Source organism: Lemur catta, chromosome 17 (assembly GCF_020740605.2).
Source record: "Lemur catta isolate mLemCat1 chromosome 17, mLemCat1.pri, whole genome shotgun sequence".
NCBI lineage: Eukaryota > Metazoa > Chordata > Mammalia > Primates > Lemuridae > Lemur > Lemur catta.
This window is the reverse complement of record NC_059144.1, coordinates 39,010,373-39,035,622: the sequence shown is the minus strand read 5'-3', so window position 1 is coordinate 39,035,622 and position 25,250 is coordinate 39,010,373. Positions and strand designations below refer to the sequence as shown.

The window sequence follows — 25,250 nt, the reverse complement described above, 5'->3', positions numbered from 1 at the left end:
TTTTCAAATCTCATTGACTATGCTTCCCCAGTGCCCTCTAGGCACCCCGCGACACCCACCCAGCCACTCCCCCGCCCCCCACTTCCTTTAGATGTTGGGAGATGACCTCTTACGCCAGCAGAGGGCGCCACAGGCCACTGCTCCTCACGGTCCCTAGTCCCCCCGCCCCTTCCTCGCCTTTCGCTCACACAAATACGCGATTTACCCCCCAGTTCCTGGAAGAAGGATCTTCGCAAATTAAGTTTTCGTGAGTTATGTGAACCCCCCGCCCGCAAGAGCTGATGCGAGACTGGCTGTCTGCCTCCTGCCCTTTTCTTCCCGCTTAAAGAACCAAGTCACCATGAATTTTCTTAATGATACTTTATTCGCCTGTTTTAGCCATTTTTCTTGTCTTTCTATCTGAGGCGGAGAGTTGTCTTAAGGGAGACAGCACAGTGTTGCAGAAAAGACAGAGGCCTTGAAATGACACAGGACTGGATGTGAATACTGGTTTCACCACTCAACCAAATCACCCTGGGAGACTCCCTGTGCCTCGGTTTCCTCATTTGTAAAATAAGGGTGGTCACAGTATGTACTTCATAGGAACAGAAGGATCAAATGAGAAATCATGTAAAGACCTTAGCACATAGTCTAATCTGTATCCAGGCTTAATAAGTGTGAAAAAAGAATGAATTGAATGACATGCCCAGATATGTTGTTTCCACAGGGTAAGATAAAAATAAAGACATGCACTTTGAAGTCAGACTGACGTGGGTACCAGCCAGACTGTGCAGCCTTAACAAGCTTTTTCACATCTCTAAACCTCAATCTTCCTCATCGGTAAAATGGGCACTCTAATATACCATAGGAAGTTGACAGTTTTAAGTGTGATAATGTATAGAACAGCCTGCAATATAAATCTTGGCAGATAGTAGACCCACAATAAATGCTAATTCTATTTCCTTTAGCAGATTAATGCAAGTTTTGATGTTTATGAGCTACCATATAAAATCCTTTCTGGTGAGGTGGCAGGTATTGTATTTTGACAATAATTGTATGTCAGAAGGGTCATGCTTAACTTATGAGTGTTTAGAAAGATTCAAATATATGTGAAGTTCATAGAGACCTTCCATTTACCCATGATTTATTTTTGTTTATTCAATGATGCAATAAAGAAGATATTGACCACATAATACACTCTAAGTGCCAGGGATACAGCTATGAACAAGACAGTCAACATCCCTTCCATCATGGAGCTTACAATAAATGTGAAAGTCAGAAAACAAAAAAGCAATAATGTGACATCCAGTGCTAGAAATAAGATTAGAGCTGGTTAAGGGAACAGAGTGGGGTGGAGGGGCTGGATGATAAGAATAGAGTGGTCAGGAAAGATTTGTCTGAAGGAGGTATTAGAGCATGACCTGAATAAAGTGAAGAAGTAAGCCATGGGATGACCAGGGGAAGAGTACTCTAGGAGAGGGAACAGCAAGTGCAAAGGCAGAGAGGTGGGAAGGAACTGTCTTTGAAGAATGGGAAATTTGACTGTAAGACTCAAGCCGTGAGCTAGGGGTAGAGTAGAAATAGATTAAGTCAAAGAAGTAAAGTGCCAGATGATTTAAGCTCTTGTAGACCAGTGGTCCCCAACCTTTTTAGCACCAGGGACCAGTTTCATGGAAGACAGTTGTTCCATGGACCCCCGGGGAGGGAGGCGGGTGATGGTTTCAGGATGATTCAAGTGCATTACATTTATTGTGCACTTTATTTCTATTATTATCACATTGTAATATATAATGAAATAATTATACAACTCTATAATGCAGAATTGAATGCCGCTGCTGATCTGACAGGAAGCGGAGCTCAGGCAGTGATACAAGCGATGGGGAGCAGCTGTAAATACAGATGAAGCTTCACTTGCTCACCCACTGCTCACCTGCTGTGCAGCCCCAGTTCCTAACAGGCCACGGACCAGTACCAGTCCATGGCGCAGGGTTGGGGACTACAGTTGTAGAACATGGTAAAGATTTTGTCTCTATGCTCCTCACCACTCTAAAGACGTGCCCTATTATAGCGCACATGGATGCTGATGAGAAAGACAGAAGCATTGAGGTTGCAGGGGAGAAGGGAGAACTGCAGAAGCAAAGTTTCTGAGGGGAGAGGAGATGAAATCTAGGGTACAACTGCAGAGTTTTGCCCTTACACAGGAGCAGGGTGCTGACACGGGTGGATTGGTGGATTTGGAGATGAGAAGATGAGATCATTTTCTCCTTATTCTTTCTTTTTTTCATCTCCAAGGAAATAAGGTCCTCAATTAAAAGTGAATAGTTGAAGGCAGAAGAGAGAAGGTGCAAGATAGCCTCTGGGCAAGTGAGAGTGAATTGACTAGGGCAACAGCAGGATGGCCCCGCAGTGCCAAGGACCCACTTGAGCCAGAAAGGTTCTGTATTTTTCTCCAGCCTCTTTCACTTGTGGGCATAGGTATGGAATGGTGGTGAGTTGGGTTTGAGCAGAGTTGGGATTCTCTAGGGTGAATAATTGGAGAGAGAAGGGAGCAAGGGAGTTGAGGGTGAACAGGAGGGAGTGATTATAGTGAAGACCAGGGTTCTAAGCTTTGTAAGAAGGGAAGTGAGGCCCCAAAGCGGATGACAGAGTTCGCAAGTGCATACAGTCAAGTGGATTAGAGAACTGGGAGGAGTATTTTGATATGTTCCAGTTTCAGATGTGATTTTAGGGGAACTAATTATAGATAGTTCACTCACACTGTAAATACTTATTGAAAGCCTACTATAATTTTAAAAATTTACAATTTATTGAGCACTGTGTGCCAGGCACAGTGCTAAGTGTTGTATATTTACCATAACTTATTTAATTCTCACAATAATCCATTAAGGCTGGTACTGTTATTCTCCCCATTATACAGATGAGGTGACCAAGGCTCAGAGAAAGCTGGTAACTTACCCAAGGACACACAGCTGGTAAGTCGCAGAGAGGTCTATATGATTACAAAGCTGAGGGTCTTAACTACTATGCTCTACCATGTGCAAGACATTGTGTTGGGTTTGTATAATCATGACATTCAGCTGCAGGTCCTCCTCCTATTTGATCCCAGCCTGAAAACAAGGTCCTTGACCTCAGTTGCCCAGTAGTAGTAGCTGGGATATGGGTAGAGGATCTGGAACTCTTCATTAGTGTCAGTCTTGGTGGAGCAGTCAACCAAGATGCCTGCTTTTCTTAGCTGAAGTATAGACATGTTAATCAGAGCTTGGCCTATTGGACTCTTGCTCCAGAGACTTTGATCAAAGAAAGCTGTGATCAAGGAAGTGGAGAAAAGGATGGAACTGATTCGTTTTGGCTACCTAAACTCCCAAGCATCTCTGCTCTCTGTCCTTTTCTAAGGACAGACTCTCCAGCTTTTGTCACCTCTGTGAGTTAGACACTAGCCTGCCAATAAAATCCTTTCCTGGTAAAGTTAGCCAGAATTGGTTCCTAAGAACTTGCAATCAAAGAACCTGCACTTGCATATCAAGAAAAAAAAAAAGACCAAGTATTGTAAAGCTAAGGTGACTGATTCATTCCATGGATAAATGTGCATTATTAAGCAGGGCCAGGACTGGGATGAGGCAAGTGAAGCACCCAGGGAACAAAATTTAAAGAGGTTCTCACTCTCAGTGTTGGGTGAGTGTAGGGTTGGCTCTAACAAACACCCCCCCCCAAAAAAAGTTAGTGACTTAAAGAAAAAAGAAGATTATTTCTCTTTCATATAAAAGCATGAAGTGAGTATCCCAGGTCAGCAGGTAGCTTTTGGCTCCATTTGATCATTTGGCACCTTATATGCTGCGGCTCAGTCTCCCAGCAGGTCTTCATCATCACAAGGTCAAGGCTGGGTCCAGCCAGTGAGAAAGTGAAAGAGCAGCCTCTGCCAGGGCTTTAGCAATGTTAGCTATGACTAAACCTCAACCTCCCTGAGCATCACTTTACTCACCAGTAAAATAGGACTAATAAAAATCATCTTGATCCCAAGACGTTTTGAGGATCAAATGAAACAACATCTGTAAAACTGCTTTGCTGACTGTGAAGTGCCATGTAAGTGGTAGTCATTATTTAGTCTCTTGCTGAGTATCCGTTTCTTGATCTGTAAAAGGGACAACAAAATGCCTACCTCCCGGGATTGTTGTAAGGATCTTCTAGACGAATTGATTAAAGTATAAACTTGGGAATCATACTGGGGTAGCTTGGCATCTTGTTCTGCCCATCACCAGCTACAGGTCTCTGACCCTCTCTGAGCCTCAGTTTCCTTATCTGTGACAAGGGGATCGGCATACTACCTACATCACAGGGCTGCTGTGAGCATTAAGAGAAACAGCAGGAGTGAGTCGTTGGCGCGGTGCCCGGCCTTGTTCCGATCCGCAGGTGCAGTGACGAATGCCACCTCCTACGGATCTCTACCAACAGTACAGCTGAGTTGTACCCTTCTGCCTCTGCTCAGCGCCCACGGGCAGCCCTGGGTGCCGGTATAATTAGCTCCATCTCGGTGGTGCCTCTGACACGACTGTCACCTCCCACTCAGTTCCCCAAACCACAGTTATCCCCACTGTTGAGTTGCGTTAAGTGCCCGCTGGGCACAGAGTGGAGTGAAACCAGAGGACAGCTTAGTCCTCACAACGTGATTTGTCACAAGGAGCCAAAGCCTTTTCCTTCACTCTCGGACTGCGAAAAAAAAGAAAAGTTTGAAAAAAAAAAAAAAAAAAAAAAGCTGCCTGTAGGGTCTGCTGGGAAATCACATTCCTCCAGACCCGAAGCCCGCGGGAAATGGCGTTCTGTTTCTTTAAGAGGCCTCTACTAGGGGGGCGGGGACCGCCGGCGTTTTTCCCCCAACTAGCAGCTGGGCCCGCCCTTTCTTGAGTGACAGATGAACGATCCAATTGAAGAAACAGAGTTCAACGTGACGGCGAAACGGAGCAATCGAAGCCTGGGCCGGCCTGCGCGGGGCGGGGTCCCAGGAGGGCGGGGAGGGCGGAGGCTGGAGGAGCCGCCGAGGCTAGACCCGGGCGCGGGAGCTGGGCCTAGGTTAGCGCCCTGGTGAGTGAGGGGCGCTCCAGGGGCCGGGGCTCGCGGGGCGGCGGAGAGGGGCCGGGCCCGAGGGACGCCGGGAGGAGAGGCCGGGTCGGGGGTTGCGGCCTGCATCTGCCCCGGGGGCTGAGGGGCTGGAGAGGGCGGGCCTGGGCTGGACTGCGCCGGTTCGTCCGGCCCTCGAGGGGTCGCGGCCCAGCAGGGTCCGCGCGGCGTGAGGGGAGTCGGGGTCCTGGACCCAGAAGGGGCGTCGGGTGGGGAAGAGGGCGGGCCGGGCAGTGAGGCGCGGGGGCTGGGCCGGGCAGCGGTCGGAGGGAGGAGGAGGTTGGGAGGAAGGGGGAGGGAGGGGTGGGAGAGGCTTGAAGGGAGCCGGGACAGCGTTTGGGGCGGGCTGGCACAGGTCCAAAGCCCGGGGGTCAAGCTTGACCTCGCCCGTCACCGCGCCCCGTCGATCCTGCCGGCTCAGCAGCCCCTCCGCTCCCCAGTCCGTGTACTTTCTGTCTTGGCCGCTTACCCCTCAGTTCAGGCCTGTCGCTTCCTGCCTGACACTTGCAGTGTCTTAGCTGGTCTGCCCACAAGCACTGGGGCCGCTCTTCTGTCCGCCTCGAACCCTGCCCAGAGAAATCTTTGCAAAATGCAGATCAGATCTGGACACTCGGGCATGAAACTGGCCGGCTTTCCACCCCTGGCAGGATCACCCCCCGGTTCATTCCCCAGTCCCTGGAGGTCCCACCGACCTCTCCCAAGTCTCAGTCTGCTAGTCCCACTTGCTCAGTGTTCTCCACACATTGGCCTCTTTTTGTTCCTTCTGCATCCCAAGCTTTTGCTTTCCTCAGTGCCTTTCACTATTCCTTCTCCCTGGGCTGCTCTTTCTCCCTGGCTAGTAAACTCCTCTTCATCCTTAAAATCTTTGCTCTGGTGTCACTTACACAGGGGAGGCATCCCTGGTCCCTGAGTCCTTGACCCAAGTCGGTTCTCCGCTTTCATCACCATGTATATTAATACCTCTTCACAACACTTGCACAACTGCAGTTTTGCATTTATTTACAAAAGTATTAATGCCTGTCTATCCATCCCACCCAATAGTAGGATCCACAAGGAAGAAGATAGTGGGTGGCTTTGCCCTTTATCATGTCTCCAGCATCTCGCACAGGGCCAGGCACTACAAATATCTACTAAATAAATGAATGCAGGGTTTGGGTTTGGCAAGAGGAAGGGGATGTGAATCGTGGTCGCTGATGCCCTACCTGTGGGGGAAGGAAACCAACATTTGGAATACTTTTTATGTGTCAAGCTCTGTGCTAGATGATGTTCAGTAGAAATATAATGCGAGTCATATATGTAATTTTAAATTTTCTAGTAGCCACATTTTTTAAAAGGTGAAATTAATTGTAGTAATATATTTTATTTAACCCAATACATTCCAAAATAACATTATTGTAATGTAATCAATATAAAAACCTTACTGATGGGACGTTTTACCTTTTTTTTGTATTAAGTTTTTGAAATCTGGTATTTTACACTGAGGACAGCCCATCTCACTTCACAGTAGCCACTTTTCAAGTAGCCACATATGGCTAGGGACTGCAGTATTGGGCCATGTAGTGCTAGACACTTTATATACCTGATGGTGTTTAATTCATTCTAGAGTTCTTTTAAGATAGCTATTGTTATCTGCATTTTACTGATAAAAATAGTGAAGCTCCTCTAAGATGTTACTTGCCAGGGACCATCCTAGAGGTCATGAGTGGAGGAGGCGGGATTAGAACCTCCATCTGTTAATCTTCAGTCTGGTCTTTCTGTACCTCATGCTTTGTCTAGGAGGTGCCAAGGCAGGTTGGGGGTGCAGGAAGTGAAGACCAAACTTCTTAAAAACAATGATGGCAGTATACAACATAGTCTAGCATGTCCCATGCCAACATAATATGTCTGGATGTAGCAGTAACACCTGCCAAGGTGGCTCAGGAAAAAGCATATTTGATGTAATCAAAGAAAAATCTGCAAGGCAAGTCCTTCTTTGACCCAGCACCATACCTCAGCTCAGCCTGCGCTAACTCAGCCTGGTCCCAGGACTTGGGTAGAAAAACTTAAACACCCTGCAGCATCTCAGAGATGCTGGAAATACTAGGCATGAGTTTACAGTCCGGGTTTCAGTTTAACAATTGCTCACTGAGTGCCTACTTTGAGGCCGGCGCTGTTCTAGGCCATTTGTGGTGATTGGGGGCTTTTAAGTTGCAGCCTTCATTTTCAGGATGCTTATGGTGTACTCAGCAAGACAAGACTGGATCATATAAAATGACTAGATGATGTGCAAGACAGAGGCTGCAAAGTGGCTGTCTTGGCCAAGCTGCGTATGTTTTAAAAAATGTTGAATTTGAACTCCACTCCTCTAGGCAATGTGGTACTTTGCAGTTTGCCCAGTCCCCACATAGAGGATACTTGGTTTATTTACTTACCTGCCTGGCTACTTAAGACATTTGAATTTATAACTTCATTAGGCATGCTGATTTAACTTGAGTCACAAGAAAAGATTTGTTGACCACCTGTTATGTGCCAGGCATTATTGGCTGCTGCTCTGGAACTATCTATAAAATTGTCCACGGTTCTTCCTCTAGGAAATTATAATATCAATGATAGTACAACACTAACAAGTGCTTTCCCTTTTATATTGACTTTTCTCCCCAAATGCCTTCACATACATTCTTTCATTTTGTAATCAATATACAAAATATATACCTGCTTGGCAGGTGGGGCTTTTATGTTGAGGAAACATGGTTACAGTGTTTTTGTAATTTCTTCAAGTTTACAGTTAGAATTCTGCTATTATGCTTAATGCTTTATTGTCCCACTTAATGTTCACAATGACTTTACAGGACAGGGTTGATTCTAATTCCCACTTTACAGAGATGAGGAAATTGTTAGATTGAGATCCAGATTCAGGTCCTTCCCACTCTAGAACACAAGCTCTTGTTAAGCTACACTGCCTCACTAGAAGGTCAAGGTTGGAAGAAACCTCGACAACATTCAGTGCACCCCCCTCATGTAGATCAGGACCTTGGTCCAGAGAATGCGGCGAAGCTGTGCTGCAGGGGAAGGACTAAACAAGAAGGGGGACCAAGGCCTTCTTTTGTCTTTAACTGGTGGTGTGGCCTTGCCAGCTTCTCTGGACCTCAGTTCCCTTATTTATATAATGAGTGGGGTTGGCCTGATTTTACACTGAGAACAATGCTGTGTTGTTATGGTCAGTGTTGAAGGAGTCAGGCCCACAGCCCAAGATTTCCGTCATATCCCAGGACTCTTCACAGAACACCACACTCCCTTGCTACCCCGGCTCCATCTCCCAGGGCAGCCGCAGTAGTCTCTTGAGGGGAAACACTTTTCTGAAGTTCACCTGTATTTTCCATCTCAGTTCCTGTTTCCTCTCATTTCCCAAAACTGAGGCAGATAGTCTGTAAATGCTGAGCCTTTCTAAATCCGTCTCCTCAGTTATTGTAGTTAGGGTTGTGGAATGTTCTAGGCAATTGATAATCCTCTGTCAGGAATTTTTATTCTCTTTTCAAGGCAGTTAGGCCTGGGATCACCCTAGAGGGTACTTTTGGTGTGGAATTCTATGGACACAGTTGTGCGCCAGGCACCGTGCTGCAAACGGGGGGGAAAGTAGGTGGGTGGGGGCGTAGACACAGGCTTCATGAGTCCTTGCCCTCAGGATGCCAACCGTCCTTGAGCTGTGGGTCTCAACCACTGCCCATTAAAATCTTCTGGGGGAGCTTTTAAATGGCCTGGGGTGGGCATTGATGATGGGCAGCCGAGTAGAGAACCACTGGTCTAGAGCCTGGTTCCCGGACCTGAACCACCCTGGGATGTTGTTTGACGGCAGATTGGGATTTGGTGGGTCTGGGTTGGAGGGGCGCTTCTGCGTTCCTTCGGCAGGCTGCCGGCATGCCGATGTTGCTGGTGTGCAGGGAAGTAGCAGGGAAGAGACTGCACACACAGAATTGTACATCAGTAGGTATGTGTATGAAGGCATGTGTAAAAGACTGGGAGCACAGATGGGGGTGCAATTAGTCTTACCTGAGGTGAGAGGATTAGGAAAGCCTCACAGAAGTGTGATTTCCTTAGCTGGGCCTTGAAGGTTGAGTAGAAGTTTGACAGCTGGACAAGGAGAAGGGAATAATAGCACAGCAAAAGTACAGACTCAGGAGAACGGGGTTTTTCTGGGAACAGGTGGTCTGGTGGGAACATAGCATCTGCAAGGGTGAGTCTGAAAGCCCGTTCCACCCAGAAAGCCATGGTTGAATGCTCTACTGAGGAGTGTAAGCACTATTCTTTAAGAATAGGAACGCTGTAGAAGGTTTCTATGCAGGGTAAGAGGAAACCCAGGCAGTTCTTAGGGTCGGAGTTAAGATGAAGAAACCCAAACTGTTACCCTGTCCCCCACCCTTCCTCACCACACTTTTCCTCTATGTAAGTTAGTGGCTTTTAACCATGTTTGGGTGAGTACTGTGTCCAACACATTTCAACAAAAAGAAACCTCAGCTCCTGTTAGTATGGTGATCTTTCCCAGGGTTTTGAGCAGTAAATGTAAGAACCTGAATCTCTGCCAACCAAATCCACCCTCTTCTGCACCTCAGAGCCCCATCCTCATTCAGTGGGCTGAACTAGGGGAAGTTGAGTCACTTCTCAGATGAGAAGATCTCAGAGAGGGAAGCCTCTATTGCGATTGTATTCTTGATTAGAGAGTGTGACCTGTAGTTACCTTCGTAGTGAGGTTGCATTCTGTTGCAGGAAACATAAACCAAAGTTACCCAGGCCTCCCCCACTGAATCAAAAGCAAAAGAGCAGAACAAAAAGCACATATCATCCTTATCTTAACGGAATGGAGAGCGGGAGGGAAGCTGGAAACCTTCTGGCATTCTTCATCTGAATTCCTTACTAATGGGAGGGGATCATCTTTCACTTCCTTCCTTAAGATAGGTTCTCCAACCCTGCTGTCAGAATCCAGTTCATGAAGCAGTCACTGCATGGGTGATTGATAAAACTCCATGGGACCTTTTGTAAGGTACAGATTTTATAAGCTCACTTTCCAGATGCCACTTGGAGACTCGACTGCCATTGGAGACACTGATGTTGCTATTTTTCTCTTTTTTACCCCAGCTCTGTATTTTTTTTTTTTTTTTTTTTTTTGAGACAGAGTCTCACTTTGTTGCCCGGGCTAAGTGAGTGCCGTGGCGTCAGCCTAGCTCACAGCAACCTCAAACTCCTGGGCTTCAGCGATCCTACTGCCTCAGCCTCCCGAGTAGCTGGGACTACAGGCATGTGCCACCATGCCCGGCTAAGTTTTTCTATATATATTTTTAGTTGTCCAAATAATTTTTATTTCTATTTTTAGTAGAGACGGGGTCTCGCTCAGGCTGGTCTCAAATTCCTGGCCTCGAGCGATCCACCCGCCTCGGCCTCCCAGAGGGCTAGGATTACAGGCGTGAGCCACCGCGCCCGGCCCCAGCTCTGTATTTGAAAAGCTGGTCTTTCATTCTTATGCCTTATAGTAGAATTATCTTCTTCAGATCATTGTGTGCCTCTCCTGTTTTGTGGCATTTTGAATTTTCTAAATCATCTATATATCTGTGATGCTTTAAAGGGGGCAGTAGGAAAAAGGGTGGAGAGGTTTTAATCTGGAAGGGGCCCCCTGGGCCTAGATGAGGAACTATGGCTCCCTCATCCTGGCTGTTTGCTATTGAACTACAGTACTGCTGAGTGGTGGAGCAAGAGGCTATTTATAACCCTGAGAATTTTGCAATGTTATTGAATTGCTTTGACCTAATTTCCACTTCCTTTTAAAAATGAAAATGAAGAGAGTAAGCAAACACGTGCTAAAAGGGTTCCCTACAAGGAGATCCTTTATCCTGGAAATATTATCTAGAGAATATTATTACCTCTATTCTCCCATCACCTGATGTTTCCACAGGGAGAAAAGCAGAGGGATATTTTCTTCTTTCTTTTAACAAGAGTCAGGGGTGCTAAATCTGATTTTTCAGTAAGACTTGTTCTAATGTTAGATGTGAAAAGGCTTTAAGCAAGGGAAATACCATGTCATTGGAAGATAGTGGGACACAGAGGGACTACTGGACAACCGGAACAATTCATGCCAATTCCTGTCCGCTCAGAGCCATCCTTGGTTCGTAGGAGTGGAGGAAGTCAGAGCTGGTGGATTTAAGCAGACACAGGCACTTACTGAACCTTAACTGTATGTCAGATGTTGTGCTAGATTATGAGACTACAGGGTTGTACCTGCCCTGGAGGAGGAGCTAAGAAGAGAGATGTGTAAATATATAACTGTAATAGAGTAGGACAGGATCCTTGTGGTAGTATGAATGGAATGCTGTGGGAACACAGAGGCCCCTATCCTATTTAGTTTTGCCAGGGAAAGGTAGAGAAAGCTAAAAATGGTACAGAGGGGAGGTGACATCTGAGCTAGGCTTTGAAGCTTGAATAGGAGCTCTTCTGACAGTCAGTGGAAGGAAGAGAATGTGCAAAGGTACGGAAGAATTGAAAGAACATGGCCTGCCTCGTAAAATAACAAGTAGTCCAGGGAAGAATCTGGTTAAATTGTGAAGGACTGAATACCACACAAGAAAATGTGGACTGCTTTAGAGAGTGGGGTACTATTTTCTGTTACATTAGTGAGCTGTTGTTATAAAGATCTCTCAGCTTTAGATACATAAGCCCAAAATCTCTACAGAGCATCTGCTGTGGGCCAGGTACAGAGCTAGCTACTTGCTTGCACTTGGCTTTCTAACAACCCCAGACAACTGGGATTAAATTCTGGCTATGCCACTTACTGGGTATGTGACATTGAGCATGCTACTTAACTTTTCTGTGTCTCCATTTTCTTATCTGTAAAGTGGGGACAAAAACATACCACACTGCGTTGCTGTGTGGATTAAATGAATTCATATATGTAAAGCCCTTAGAATAGTGCCTTAGCATTATGTAATTGTTAGCTAATATCTTCATTGTTGTCATCATCATCAAAGTTTTATGTGGGGGGGGGGAAGAGAACTAACTTTGGAGTCCTAAGGCCTAGCTGTGAGACCCAGTTCTGATTGATTGATTGATTCCCTCCCTCCCTGCCTGCCTTCTTTCTTTTGAGAGGGGTATAGGAAGAGGTGCATGGAGGGCAAGTGTCTCAGTCCATCTTGCTCACCTGAAAAATAGGAATGTTTTTCAGGGTTCTTATGAGCATCCACTATAATAATGCTATAGAAGTGAGTGTTCAGCTATAAAGAGGCTGTCTATACATTACTATCAGATGTAATGTCATTACTACTAAGTCACCATGGCACTGAGACTGGGAGGTGGGGGGTTGACTGGAAGGAGGCATGAGGGAATTTTCTGGGGTGATGAAAAGGTTCAGTGTCTTGTTTGGGTGGTAGTTACAGGGAGATGTGTGTGTATTTATATATACACACACCTATGTACACTTAGGCTCTATGCATTTTATCGTATGTAAATTATATCTCAGTTTTTTAAAAATGACCTCACAACTGTGCAGTCACACATCCTAATTACAGCAGATTGACCAGTGAGGATAAGGATGCCTGTCCTGGGCATTCAGAGCTTCATTGTGCCACCCCTGGAATGAGAACTCCATTGCTCTGTCATTGGAACAGGGCAGAAGTTATGCTAATGGGGCCAGTTTTTTTTTTTTTTAAACCCAACTTTTAGGACACTATTGAATAAATGCCACATACTGTGAACTTTACAAAGTTTCATTGAAGGAGACCCTGATATTCTTTTTTTGTTTTTATTTATTATTTTATTTTATTTTTTTTCCAGAGTATTCCGGGGGTACATAAATTGCCTTTGCACCGCCCAAGTCAGAGCTACAAGTGTGCCCATCCCCTGACAGTGCTTGCTGCACCTGTTAGGTGCAAGTTTACCTATCCCCTTCTCCTCCTTCCCACCTGCCTGACACCTGATGATTGTAATTTCCATATGTGCGCATAAGTTTTGATCAGTTAGTACCAATTTAATGGTGAGTACATGCGGTGTTTGTTTTTCCATTCTTGTGATACTTCACTTAGAAAAATGGGCTCCAGCTCCATCTAGGATAATACATGAGGTATTAGTTTACCTTTTTTCTGGCAGAGTAGTACTCCATGATATACATATACCACATTTTATTAATCCACTTGTGTATTTATGAGTACTTGGGTTGTTTCCACATCTTTGCAATTGTGGATTCTGCTGCCATAAACATTCGTGTGCAGATGTTTTTTTTATAGAATGTCTTTTTTTCCTTTGAGTAAATATCTAGTAGTGGGATTGCTGGATGAAATGATAGTTCTACTTTTAGTTCTTTGAAGTATCTCCATACTACTTTCCATAGAGGTTATACTAGTTTGCAGTCCCACCAGCAGTGTATGAGTGTTCCTATCTCTCTGCATCCACGATGGGGTCAGTTTCTTTTCTGAGGTTTGTTGTGTGTCTAGGCACATAAAAATTACACATGAAACAATCTGCCTGGAGCTGCAGAAGTTGTGGAAGCTTTAGGGGCCATCAGGCCAGCCCACTTCAATCCCTTTGGGCTTGATTTAGTTGCAACAGGTAGAAATTCAGGCTAGCTCAGAGTAGAGCACTGGCCAAAGACAGCTCCAAATTCTCTTCCCCCTTTATTACTTACTAGGTGGGTGAACTTGGACACTTAATAAAACATGGAGCTTTAGTTTTGTCGTCTTCAAATGGATGTGATAATCCTATTCTGCTGGCTTCATAGGGCAGCTGGGAGGATTCAACAAAATAAGTGAAAGCACCCTGAAAACCATTTCTTTTACATCATCCTGTTCTGACATGATATTTTTGACAGTCGACTTTTGAAGCAGCCCACCCTGATTAGGAAATGGTCATGAAAGCTTCCATCTTTTTGAGGCCTGTGATGCTGTAGGGGACGGGACTTTTACCCCTTTTCACCAAAGAGATTTGTACGTACCAGGCTGTGAGAACTGACATCTGTGTTTGGGCTGAAAAATTGATAGCGTACGTGAATAACAGCTTAGCAACAGCTATGCTGCTATGCCAGGAGAGGCAGGTGGTCCCCATTAGCGAGGCATGGATTGCGGGTGAGTGGTTAAACCTGGAGGTTGCAGAAAGGTCTTTTTTCATTAAGAGAGAGGCCTCTCCTGAACCTGCAGGCAAAGAGTGTAAATATACATTGAAATAATCCATCAGTCGGAGTGACTTCCCTTTGTCAGACCTTGGAGGGAGAATGCTTTAGCTACTGCTTGGAATACCACTAAGCTATCAAGAGTTGCCTAGGATACCAGTCACATGGGCCCATCTTCCAGACTTGCTCAAAATGATTTATTTTCCATTTTCGAGAGAGGTAGGGGAGGGGGTCAGAGGTACTAGCAAAGCCTTGTTCTCCTATAGAGGAGCCTTTGTTTGAGGATGTCCTTACCTCCCTGCTCTTGAGCCCTCAGCAGCCCTTGCCCTTGGCAATAGGGACTGAAATAGCATTTCCTGTCCCAGTTCTCTTCCCCATTTTCTGAACGTCATCCCACACAGAGGAGGCTCGGCATTGTATCCTTTGAGGGGAAAGGAGTGGCAGCAGCAAGTAGAGAGAGGAGGCAAGAGAGCATAGCTAGGCCCTGCTGACACTGGGATCTTCCCACAGACAGAAGTAGCCTGGCTCCTTCAGCTATCCACTCAACCATGCAAAGCCTGTCTATTCTTATCTGTCTCAGAGCATATGCTTCACCCCTCCGAAGGTCTTCAGACAGGAATTTGCAGTGAATATGCTCATCTACCACCAAGACCTCTTGACCTTTAAAAGGAAGTGTCATAGTGGCAGATCTTGCCACTGGCTGATCTGTAGATGATAGATAGCTTTGTCCCATTTCTACTTGCTGATTTAATCTCAAGAGACAAAAGCCCAAGAAGAGGTTCAGTATGATCTAGAAAAATTCAAACCAAGTATAGTCATCCCTTGGTATTCAAGGGGGCTTGGTTCCAGGACCCCCATGCATACCAAAATCTGTGCATAGGAAAAATTGGCCCTCCATGTATGTGGGTTCCACATCCTGCCAATACTGTGTTTTTGATCCACTTTTGGTTGAAAAACATCTGTGAGTCCGTGGACCCACACAGTTCAAACCCATGTTGTTCAAGGGTTAACTATAGTTCCATGTTACTTTAGACAGTATCTGTCTTCAGACCCTCCAAAATATATAACAAGAATGAAAAATGAAGGCACACTCTGCAACTTTTTTCTTTATTCTGATTCTTTCTGCCCAGGCAGCTGTGTCTGTGTGTGTGTCTTGGAGAAGTTTGGCCCATTGGGAACGATGCCACCACCATCAGACATTGTCAAAGTGGCCATTGAGTGGCCAGGTGCTAATGCCCAGCTCCTTGAAATCGACCAGGTATGCTCCTGAAATGAGAAGCAGTGATACAAGGAGTGGGGACTGGGGACTGCATGGCAGGGGATGTCTCGAGGGTTGGGGGACCCTTGGCATTGAGAGGAAGAACAAGCAACAGGAAGGCTGAGCTTTGAGCCTGGTCTACCCTGGGGAAGGTCAGTCAACATGGCTTGGGAGAGGCTTCCTCTTCAACAAAAGCTATCAGGAAAGGTCTATTCTCATGCCCCATCTCTTGATCCTGCTTGGCAGAACCTTGGCATGAGTAGGATGTGGTTGCTAGTGAAGATTCTCTCTTTTTCTTTCAGAAACGGCCCCTGGCATCCATCATCAAGGAAGTTTGTGACGGGTAGGTTGAAACAGAACTCGTTTTCGACCCTGGCAGCTCAGACAGAAGGAGCACTGCCAGACCTTGAAGGGAATTCTGCAAAGGATTTCCAGTTAGGCAGGACCCCAGTGTGGGGCTCTTGTGGATTGCTGTCTTATGAAGAAAATACAGTTGATGGGGATGCCCCTAAGACCTCCTATAAATCTTAATTTTTTCTTTTTAGTTCAGGAATGTTCTATTTGAGGTCCTGGTGGGATCTGAGCCCACCCTCAATCGTATGCACCTACTCTGGTGGTACAAATCTTTACAAAAGGCTGAGCAAGTGATTTTTTTCAACATCTCAACCTAAAGCTTTAGTTTTTTTCTACTATACTTCAAACAGGCCTTGAGCAACTCTACTGAAAATTATTCATTCGCAGCTTCTGAACAGGCTCAGAGGAATGGCCAGATGGGATGTACGGTTTTTCTCTTACACAGGTGGTCGTTGCCAAACCCAGAGTATTACACCCTCCGTTATGCAGACGGCCCCCAGCTCTACATCACCGAACAGGTTAGTACAGGGAGAAGCAAAATCAGGACAGGTCTTGCTTGGAGCGAAGCACCCAGGTGTTTATCTTACTTAGCATCCAGGTAGCTTCCGTTTGTTGGGTGAAGAGCTGCTCCCTGGGCAGATTGGGACATGCCAGCCCTTGTCCTCCTCTAGTGGCTGGAAAAGGGTGGCTTTTTCCTGAGAGCCCAGGGTGCTTGAAGAGGATCTTAGAAGCCCTTTTCTGAGGGACAAAGAGCCTGACTGAAACGCCTCAGCTACAACTGCTTTTAAAATAGCGAAAAGTTCTTGTTCATTGAACTTGCTTATACTATTTTAATGTTTTACCTTAGTTGTTTTTTGTTTTTTGCTACCCAGACTCGCAGTGACATTAAGAATGGGACAATCTTACAATTGGCTATCTCCCCGGTAGGTATTCTTCCTTCTTTAGGAGTTTATTCATTTAACAGACATATATGAGCAGCTATCATGGGCCAAGCTCTGTTCTAGAAACTGGGACTATGGAGATTAAAAAGTCAGTCTCGGGTCTCACAGCCTAGCTGGGGGGGGCGGGGGGGGGAGCAAATATAAGGGTCTTGAGAGAAAGTTGCTTAGGGAGTTGTGGGAACTCAGAAAAGGGACTATCTAACTAATCCTGGGGATTTCTGGAAAGCCTTCCCAGAGGAAGGGGATGCTTAGCTCAGATGTTAAAGGATAAGCAAGAAGAATTAGCCAGAGAAAGAAGAAAATGAAAAGTATTCCAAGTAGAAAAACCAGCATGCGCAAAGGCACAGAGCTGTGCTGCGTGTGGGGGAGGCGGGAGTGTTGGGTGGCCGAAGGCCTGTAGCAGTCATTGAGAAGCCAGATATTGAAGGTTACTGGATGGCCTGCTCATGGCTTTGAACCTTCTCCAGAAGGAAACTGGAGATGTTGAAAGATTTTAAGCAGGAAGGTATATTATGTCTAGATTTTAAGTTTTGGAAAGATCACTTTAGTGGCAGTGTGGGAGATGGGCTAAAAGAAGGGAGTTAGATGGTAGGAGGAACATTTAAGAGGCTAATGAGGAATGTTAACAGCCCAGTGAAGGCAGATGGCCGTAGAGGTAAAAGGATGGACATGAAAAGTATTTAGGAAGTGACATCGATGAATATGTAATACGCTGGATATGAAAGAAGGGGAAGAATTGAGGCTGACCCCCTGATTTCTGCAAGAGCAGGCCTTACAGGTAACTGAGGAATCAACCAGAAGGGCAGAAAGAACACCGGGAGTGTGAAGTGACTCAGGAGCGGAGGGTAGGGAGCGAGTCAGGATGGAGGGATTTGTGGTCTGCGATTTTTAATGAGCAGAGAGACTTAGTAAACTGAAAATGGAAAAGCTGTCTGCTGACCTGGGAGGTCAGAGGCCACTGGTTATCTTCACTGAAACAGTTTTGGTGGGCCAGCATGGCGGCCAGATTACAGTGGGTTGAATAGAAGAATGGCAATAAAGTGAGGACCTTTAGTCTACCACGATATCAAGAAGCTTGGTTTTAAAAGGAAGCACACAGAGAAAGTGGTAACTCAAGAGGGATGTGAGTCAAAAAGATGTGCTTTTTAAAAATAGGTAATATAGCAATGTGTTTCAAAAATCAGAGAGTTTGATAAAGATACAGCGAAAAGTCTCACCCCACTCCTGTCCCCATCTACCCAGTCCCCCTCCTCTCCAACCCTTCACAGTTGTTAACCTCTGTTGCAATTTTTTGTGTGTCCTTGAGAATGTGTTAAGATGGAAGAGAGAGAAAGGTTGAAGGTGCAGAAATGGGGTAATCAATGGAACAGGACCTTACTGGGTCAGGATGGGACAGACCCAAAGCCCAGGTGGAGGGAATTGTGGTGACTGCTCCCCCCTTGAGGAAGAGGATCAGTGTGGGTGCAGCTTTGGTTACATTTGTAGAAGAAAACCCAGAAAATTAAGGGCATGATGGTACCTGTTTTCTTGGTGCAGTGAGACTGGCGCATCTGAGAGGAGGGAGGTATGGCGTGATAGCAGCTAACATTTACTGAACACCTGTATTTTGGTAAATACTTTGTGTATATTGTATCATCTAATCCTTACAAATACTCAATGAAATAAGTACTCTTGATAGCCCAATTTTGCAGACAAGGAAACAGAGACTTAGAGAGATTAATTAACTTGCCACTTGTCACACAGCTAAAAAGTGACCGAGTCGGCTCTCAAAACGAGGTCTGTCTGACTCTAGGCCTGTATTCTTACCATCCTGCTCTTCTGCCTCCCTCTCTTCTGCACTTCTCACCTTAAGGACTTCATACCTCCTAAGCTCTGATAATTTAATATGACAGTCTCGGAGTCAGTCGCTTTTATGGAAGTGCTGAAGCATTTATAGACCTCTTGCACGGCACAGTTGGCTTTCCCAGGAGCACGTCTCTCTGGAGCAGGAGGCAGCAGCCCAGAAATGCTGTCTCAGGAGTAAAATTGACATTTTGGAGTTGGAAGTTTCTAAGTGGGATGCAGACCAGTGCTCTTCAAATTGTTCTATCCTGTGACCTTTTCTCGTGGTGCACATTTCCTCCACTGCAGAGATAGTGGGGGATTTCTGTGTCCTAGAGAGCAGTGTGCTGTGAAGGGCCATCTCTGTAATGGGAAAAGAGGAGAGGGCCCGCAGGCCTGACTCCTCAGCCGGCGGCAGGAACTGGGCCCCAGTCACTTGCTTAATACTGTGAGAAAAGGGAAAGACAACAGGAGTGTTTTTGCTCTTAAGGCTCTTCTTTTCCAGCAGAGAACATTAAATTAACACTGAACATTAAAATAGAGAATGCTGAAATGGTAAATAATGAGATGTTGACTATGAAGTTAATAAGTTCAGCAAAAGCAAAGACCAGTGAACGCAGAAGAGGGATGTTAGCCATGGCTTGCAGAAAAGGAGGCAGGCTTCCTGCTAGGAAAAGTTCATGTGCTGGGCGGAAGTTTTGTCTCCACCAGCCATCATTTTCATGAAACTATTTTGAAATTAACTGTTTCTGGCTCTTGATATTTTTAAAGTTTCCCCAGGACTATCACTTGGAGGACCAATGATATGGACTTTGAGAGAAAGTTTTAAAAAATTGTCAGGCTTATCACATTTTAGGATTAAAAAGGATCTTAAAGGTCATCCGATTAAATTCTCCACCTAATGCAAGAATCCCTTCTATAGCATCTTTGACAGGTGGTTGTCCAGATTCTCCTTGATTGCTTCTAGTGACAGGGAGCTCAATAACTCAAGAGAAACCTCTTCCACTGTCTGACAGTGTTAATTAATAGAAGTTTTTCCTCTGTTAAACCACTATCTGTTTCTCTGTGACTTGCCATAGTTAGTGAGGCTCCCAGATCTCTCTTGTATTCCCTTGGTAGGAATTTTTTTTTAATCCATAGACCAGAGTAGTATAGAAAAGATACTGATAACTACACATTGGTCTTGGCATACTAGTAACTCCCTGATGGATCCAGTAAACATTTATTTAGCAACTCCTAAGTGGTGTGAAAAACTAGTTCTGCCTCAGGTTTGGATGTCCACAGAAAGGCCCCTATGAGCTATCCACAGAGTCGTCACCTGCTGCAAGGAGCAGATGGCACAAAGCTTGTCCCTGGTCTCACAGTCCCGGGCTGCACGCCAGCTGATGGAGAGGACCCAGTCATCCAGCATGGAGACCCGGCTGGATGCCATGAAAGAGCTGGCCAAGCTCTCCGCCGACGTGACTTTTGCCACTGAGTTCATCAACATGGATGGCATCATTGTGCTGACAAGGCTTGTGGAAAGTGGAACCAAGCTCTTGTCCCAGTGAGTATTACTGAGGTCTTGTCCCAAGGAACTTCAAAGATTTACTGCACTCAGCAGGGCATCCTAGTCTCATTCCACTGGGTCCAAATAAGGTGTGTATTGAACACCATGTGTATGTGGAGCAGTGTGCCAAGCACTAGAGTCCATACGGAGAGGTCTGATTCACTATTGTGGTCCTAAATCTTGTGTAGTTGGGCTCTCACAAATTAAGTAACAGTATGAAACAATACTGTGCCAAGTGAGTAGTAAAAATCGGGGATATGGAAGTCAGGAAGAGAGAGTTCAGTCCATGACAGACCTGCTACTTTATGGAAAATGCTTGGTCTGCTGAAGGTTGTGTGCAGACTGCCCATCATCTCCCAGAACAGGTGTCTGTCTCTTTTTAACCTCCCCTGCTCCCTCCCTCTCCAGGCCCCCTCCTTCCCATGCACATGCACGCGCGCGCACGCACACACACACACACACACACACACACCTGCCTTTGTGTTCACCACAGGTTACCCCTGCCCATTCACCATCTCCCTGCCACACATTTGCACAGAGAGGAGGCGATCCCGAACTTGGTGATATACCATGGCATCTTTATAATACTCCAGAGTTAGGATGAATGTGGTGGGAAGCTGTGGCTTGTGATCAGCAGTGAATAAACAGATGCTTGGGTTCTCACCTAAGCCTATAGAGCCTAAGTTGGCAGAGAAGGAGTCAGAAATCTCCTAGCCGATGGATCAGCAATTTAATTTTTCAGCCAAATTGAGCAACTAATCATAGGTATTTGTTTTAAGTATTGGCTCTTTCGGCTGTAGTGAAGTCCTGAAGCCTTTGGCTGCCATCAGCACTGACACAGGAGTTCTGCAGTTTCCCAAGAGTGCAGGGTTAGATGGACCTTAATTTTCTCCTCCTTAACTTGGGGATAATAATACCTACCTTGCAGTATTGTTGTAAGGATGATTGATAATGAGAATGTGTCTGAACATGCTTTGTAAATGGCAATATTGTTTGTTAATTCTAGGGCACTGCACAGATGTATAAAGGATTAAATATATAAGGAGGAGAGACAAAAAAGAGAAAACATTTTAATCCTTATTCTTGACCAGCGAGGGCTGTGCATATATCATCATCTTGCCCTCACCACAGACCGGTGAGGTTAATGCTGTGAGACTAACTCGATTTTACAGAGGAAGAAATTGCAGTTTGAAAAGATAAAATTTGCTTGGTTAGTAAAAGGTCAAATAGGAGTTGAACCCATGTTCACACTTTGTACTCTCTCCTGCTCTGTGCTGTCTTTTGACCTAAACATTAACATGGGACTTAAGTTCCCTTAGGCTCCTCCAGCAAGTGTTGGAGTTTGACAAAGGCCTGATGTCTTCTTAGGTCCTGGGAAATAGATAAGTGATTCCGTTTCCCTAAGATGAAGCAATATGAGGAAGGAAAGCTAATCATCCAGCCACCTGTTTTTCTGATGACAGATACCTGGGCTGAATCTGTTCTACATCTGGCTAGGTGTGCACGCAGGCACTTCCAGTTGCAGCGACTGATTTCCCAAGGGATTTACATTGAAATCCATGCCTTTCGTGGCTGCCTTCATATCTGTGTTCCCCGGATCTGAATCTCTGTATTTTGTGTGTGTGTTGCACATGTCTCAGCTACAGTGAGATGCTGGCATTCACCCTGACTGCCTTCTTAGAGCTCATGGACCATGGCATTGTCTCCTGGGACATGGTTTCAATCACCTTTATTAAGCAGGTGAGGCCTCCAACAGTCTGTCTTTCTCTCCTCTCTCGGTTGCCAGTTGTTCTCTGGGCTTCAGGGGAGACATGAGCAGGACAGCCATTCTGGGGAGGGTCAGCTCTCTATTCCCTGGGGCCAGATTTTTCATCCATGAGCTTTGGTCCTCTTGTGGCTCCTGAAAGATTTACTCTTTGTTACACTCTCAGGGCCTGCACTGAGGAGGTGGAACTGGGTTCTCTGAACTGAATATAGTCAAAGTAGAATTGGATTGTCAGTGACACTTCGGATAAAACCAGCCAGTCAACCAGTGCTATCCTTGAGTCTCCTGACTGGCTTCCTGAGCTCTCCCTTCTCTTTGGATAAAAAAATGTACATTCCATTTGCAAATCTGCCTTCTGTTTACAAATCTGCAAGGTAGCCTGTTTCAATTATCAGACTGAACTCAGTACGTAGGAGGGGCACTTCTGGTTTAGCCCCCCCCTTTCTTCTGCAAGAGGGGGCAGTGCCAATTCAGAAAACTGAACTAAAACCAATGAATATTATATCTGCTGACCTAGAATTTCACCCCTCATTAGCTTAGGACACTGGGGACATGCCAACACTGGAGATATTTGGGCAAAAGTGAAATTACCATGTGTCAATAATATTGGGGATTGAGAAGAGGGATTAGATTAAAAGAATCCTAGGTCTTTTCTGCCTCTCAAAGTATATGATATTGTAAGTGTGCATAGGGAGAAAGTATACGTTAGAGAAAGAATACATGGAGATAAAATGAGATCCCACTATAGGTAATATCCTTTGTGTTCTATACTCTGCTTTCTCATGCCCTGAACCTTTATTTTGGGGGAAAAAAAAAAAGGACTAAGCTTGTATATTTTGAGGAAACACAACTGAGTGGATACTGTAATCTGCAATTGAGTTACACATGCCTAGGGGATTCCTGGCACATTGGCTAGGGTAGCCATAACCCAGATACCACTGTCCACATAGCAACAACTGCCTAAATGTGGTTATCATGCCTAAAAGGAAAGAGCTTTAAGAGCTGGCATCAGATACATAAGCTGTCCAGCTTTCTTGGACCCTGAGCTTCCTGGCTGATTTACCCCTCCGTTGTCCAGATTGCAGGGTACGTGAGCCAGCCCATGGTGGATGTGTCAATCCTTCAGAGGTCCCTGGCCATCCTGGAGAGCATGGTCTTGAACAGCCAGAGTCTGTACCAGAAGATAGCAGAGGAAATCACCGTGGGCCAGCTCATCTCACACCTCCAAGTGTGAGTAAGAGACCCTACCCACTCCCTTCACTTGTCCTCTTTTCTCCTCTTACTTTGTTTAAGTCTTCCAATCCTACCTCTGCTTTGCTTATATTCCAAGCTACTGGTCTTCTTGTTCATTCATTCATTACCTCTTCCACACTACTGCCAAAATTCCTCCCATAATTCAGACTTGATCATGTCATGCTCCTGCCTAAAATCCTCGGTAACTCCCCTTGTCCCTTAGGCTAAAGTGAAGGTTTTCCCAATCTTCCTATACCACCCTCATACCAGACAAATTAGATGCTTTCTCCCCTATGGGCCAAATAGTGCCTGTCTGTACCTATGGTAATTATATAAAATACTGTATTTTTATTATCTGTTGCCCACTTTAAACTTTGAATTTCCTGGGAACAGGGACCAACCATTTTTGTATCCCTTGCTTTAAGTAGAAGCTCAATTAGTATTTGCTGAATGAACACTTAACTGAACTAACAATGCACTGTGGAGAATAGTATAATAAGAAGTATTGTGTAGGATGTGAGTTCAGGATGTCAGTTCAAATCCAGGTTCTACCACATACGAGGTCTCTGCCTTTAGAAAGTTACCTAGTCTCTTCTGGCCTCAATTTCCTCATCTGTAGACTGGGGTTAATCACCTCACCTCTCAGACTGTGAGGATCAAAGAAGATTTAAAAAATGGTATAGTAGAGTGGCCAGCACACAGTAGATATTTAATAAATTCAGGGTTGGTTTTTTTTTTTTTTTTTTTTGCTTGTGTTTGTTTTTTAAGAAGCTTATCACATTCTACCTAGCACTCTGGGAGGCTGAGGCGGGTGGATTGTTTGAGCTTAGGAGTTCAAGACCAGCCTGAGCAAGAGCGAGACCCCGTCTTAACTAAAAAAAAAAAAAAATAGAAAGAAATTAGCTGAACAACTAAAAATATATAGAAAAAATTATCTGGGCATGGTGGCACATGCCTGTAGTCCCAGCTACTCAGGAGGCTGAGGCAGGAGGACTGCTTGAGCCCAGGAGTTCGAGGTTGCTGTGAGCTAGGCTGATGCCACGGCACTCTAGCCCAGGCAACAGAGTGAGACTCTGTCTCAAAAAAAGAAGCTTATCACATTCTAAAACATTTTACCAGATTAAAAAAACAGATGACAAATGAACCAATTGGAGTACCGTTTCTCTCCTCTCCATTCTTTTTACTTCACTTTCAACTGGTCTATACCGTTTAAGGAAACTGGACTTCCCAAAACAAGGGTGGTAATATTGTTGATTCCTTTCTGACTCATACTCACTTCTGTCGTATTGGGTATTGCCAGAATGCTGCCAGATCCCCTGCCGGTTCCAGGGATTTGACAGTTCATAGCAGCCCTGTCCTCGCTCAACTGTGCTCCCACCCTGTTTTTCTCCACTAATCCAAGTAAAAAGAAAGCACAATGATTTCCTTGCAGCTCTGATTTCTTGCTGTCACTTTTAAAGAATTCTTCAGCCTTAGCTTTCATATGCAAAGAGCCAACAAGGTTGATTAGAGTGAGAGGGACATTATAAACTCCAGATAGAGTTCTGATTTTCCTGTGACCTCACACCTATCTTTCTGTTGTTTTTTACAAGTTTCTACACACAGCATTGAACTTCTCTGTTTTGTTTTTTTTTTTGTCTCAGAATTGAGAATGACCCCGGTTGCCTCCCTAAGGATGATAGAGGAACATGGCATTTCTTAAGGGTCACTGGTGAATACTTTAAGTCCACAGCTGTCACCAGAACTTACATGTTCTGCTGTTTGGGCTGAGGGACACTTAGTGCCCTCTATTAGACTCCTAGGTGCCCCCTGCCTGACCAGGACCCAAAAGCCCATCAGCCCCTCTGGAAAGAGCCACAGAAGGCACCCACGACATGGCAGGTGGGGACATCTTGTCAAGTGCCAGGATTATGAGATTCCAGAGAATGATTGTAGTTATTTTGTTTGTTTAAAATAAAGTAAGATAGTTTGTATTTAAAGACTTAGAAAATACAGAAAAGCACAAAAAGTAAATTATTTTCCCATTATGCCCCCTCCAGACATACCCACTGGTAAACATTAATTGAATGTCCCTCCGGTACAAAATTGGGATCTTACTATACATACTATGTGTACCATGA

General features: G+C 45.2%; 1 protein-coding gene across 3 annotated transcripts in view; it reads left to right on the top strand.

Moving 5' to 3' along the window:
* The first annotated feature begins 4,902 nt into the window (after window positions 1–4,902).
* ELMO2 (engulfment and cell motility 2) overlaps window positions 4,903–25,250 on the top strand; it is a 37,484-nt gene continuing 17,136 nt past the window's right edge. The window contains exons 1-8 of one of the 3 annotated variants that reach the window (XM_045529207.1): window positions 4,903–5,055; window positions 15,344–15,467; window positions 15,770–15,810; window positions 16,267–16,339; window positions 16,694–16,744; window positions 19,948–20,129; window positions 21,773–21,872; window positions 22,976–23,127. In XM_045529207.1, coding sequence (XP_045385163.1) covers window positions 15,390–15,467; window positions 15,770–15,810; window positions 16,267–16,339; window positions 16,694–16,744; window positions 19,948–20,129; window positions 21,773–21,872; window positions 22,976–23,127 — 677 coding nt within the window. In that variant the 5' untranslated portion in view covers window positions 4,903–5,055; window positions 15,344–15,389. Of the gene's footprint in view, window positions 5,056–15,339; window positions 15,468–15,769; window positions 15,811–16,266; window positions 16,340–16,693; window positions 16,745–16,953; window positions 18,372–19,947; window positions 20,130–21,772; window positions 21,873–22,975; window positions 23,128–25,250 lie in introns of those variants that run through there. The other 2 variants (XM_045529206.1, XM_045529208.1) reach the window with 2 other exon arrangements.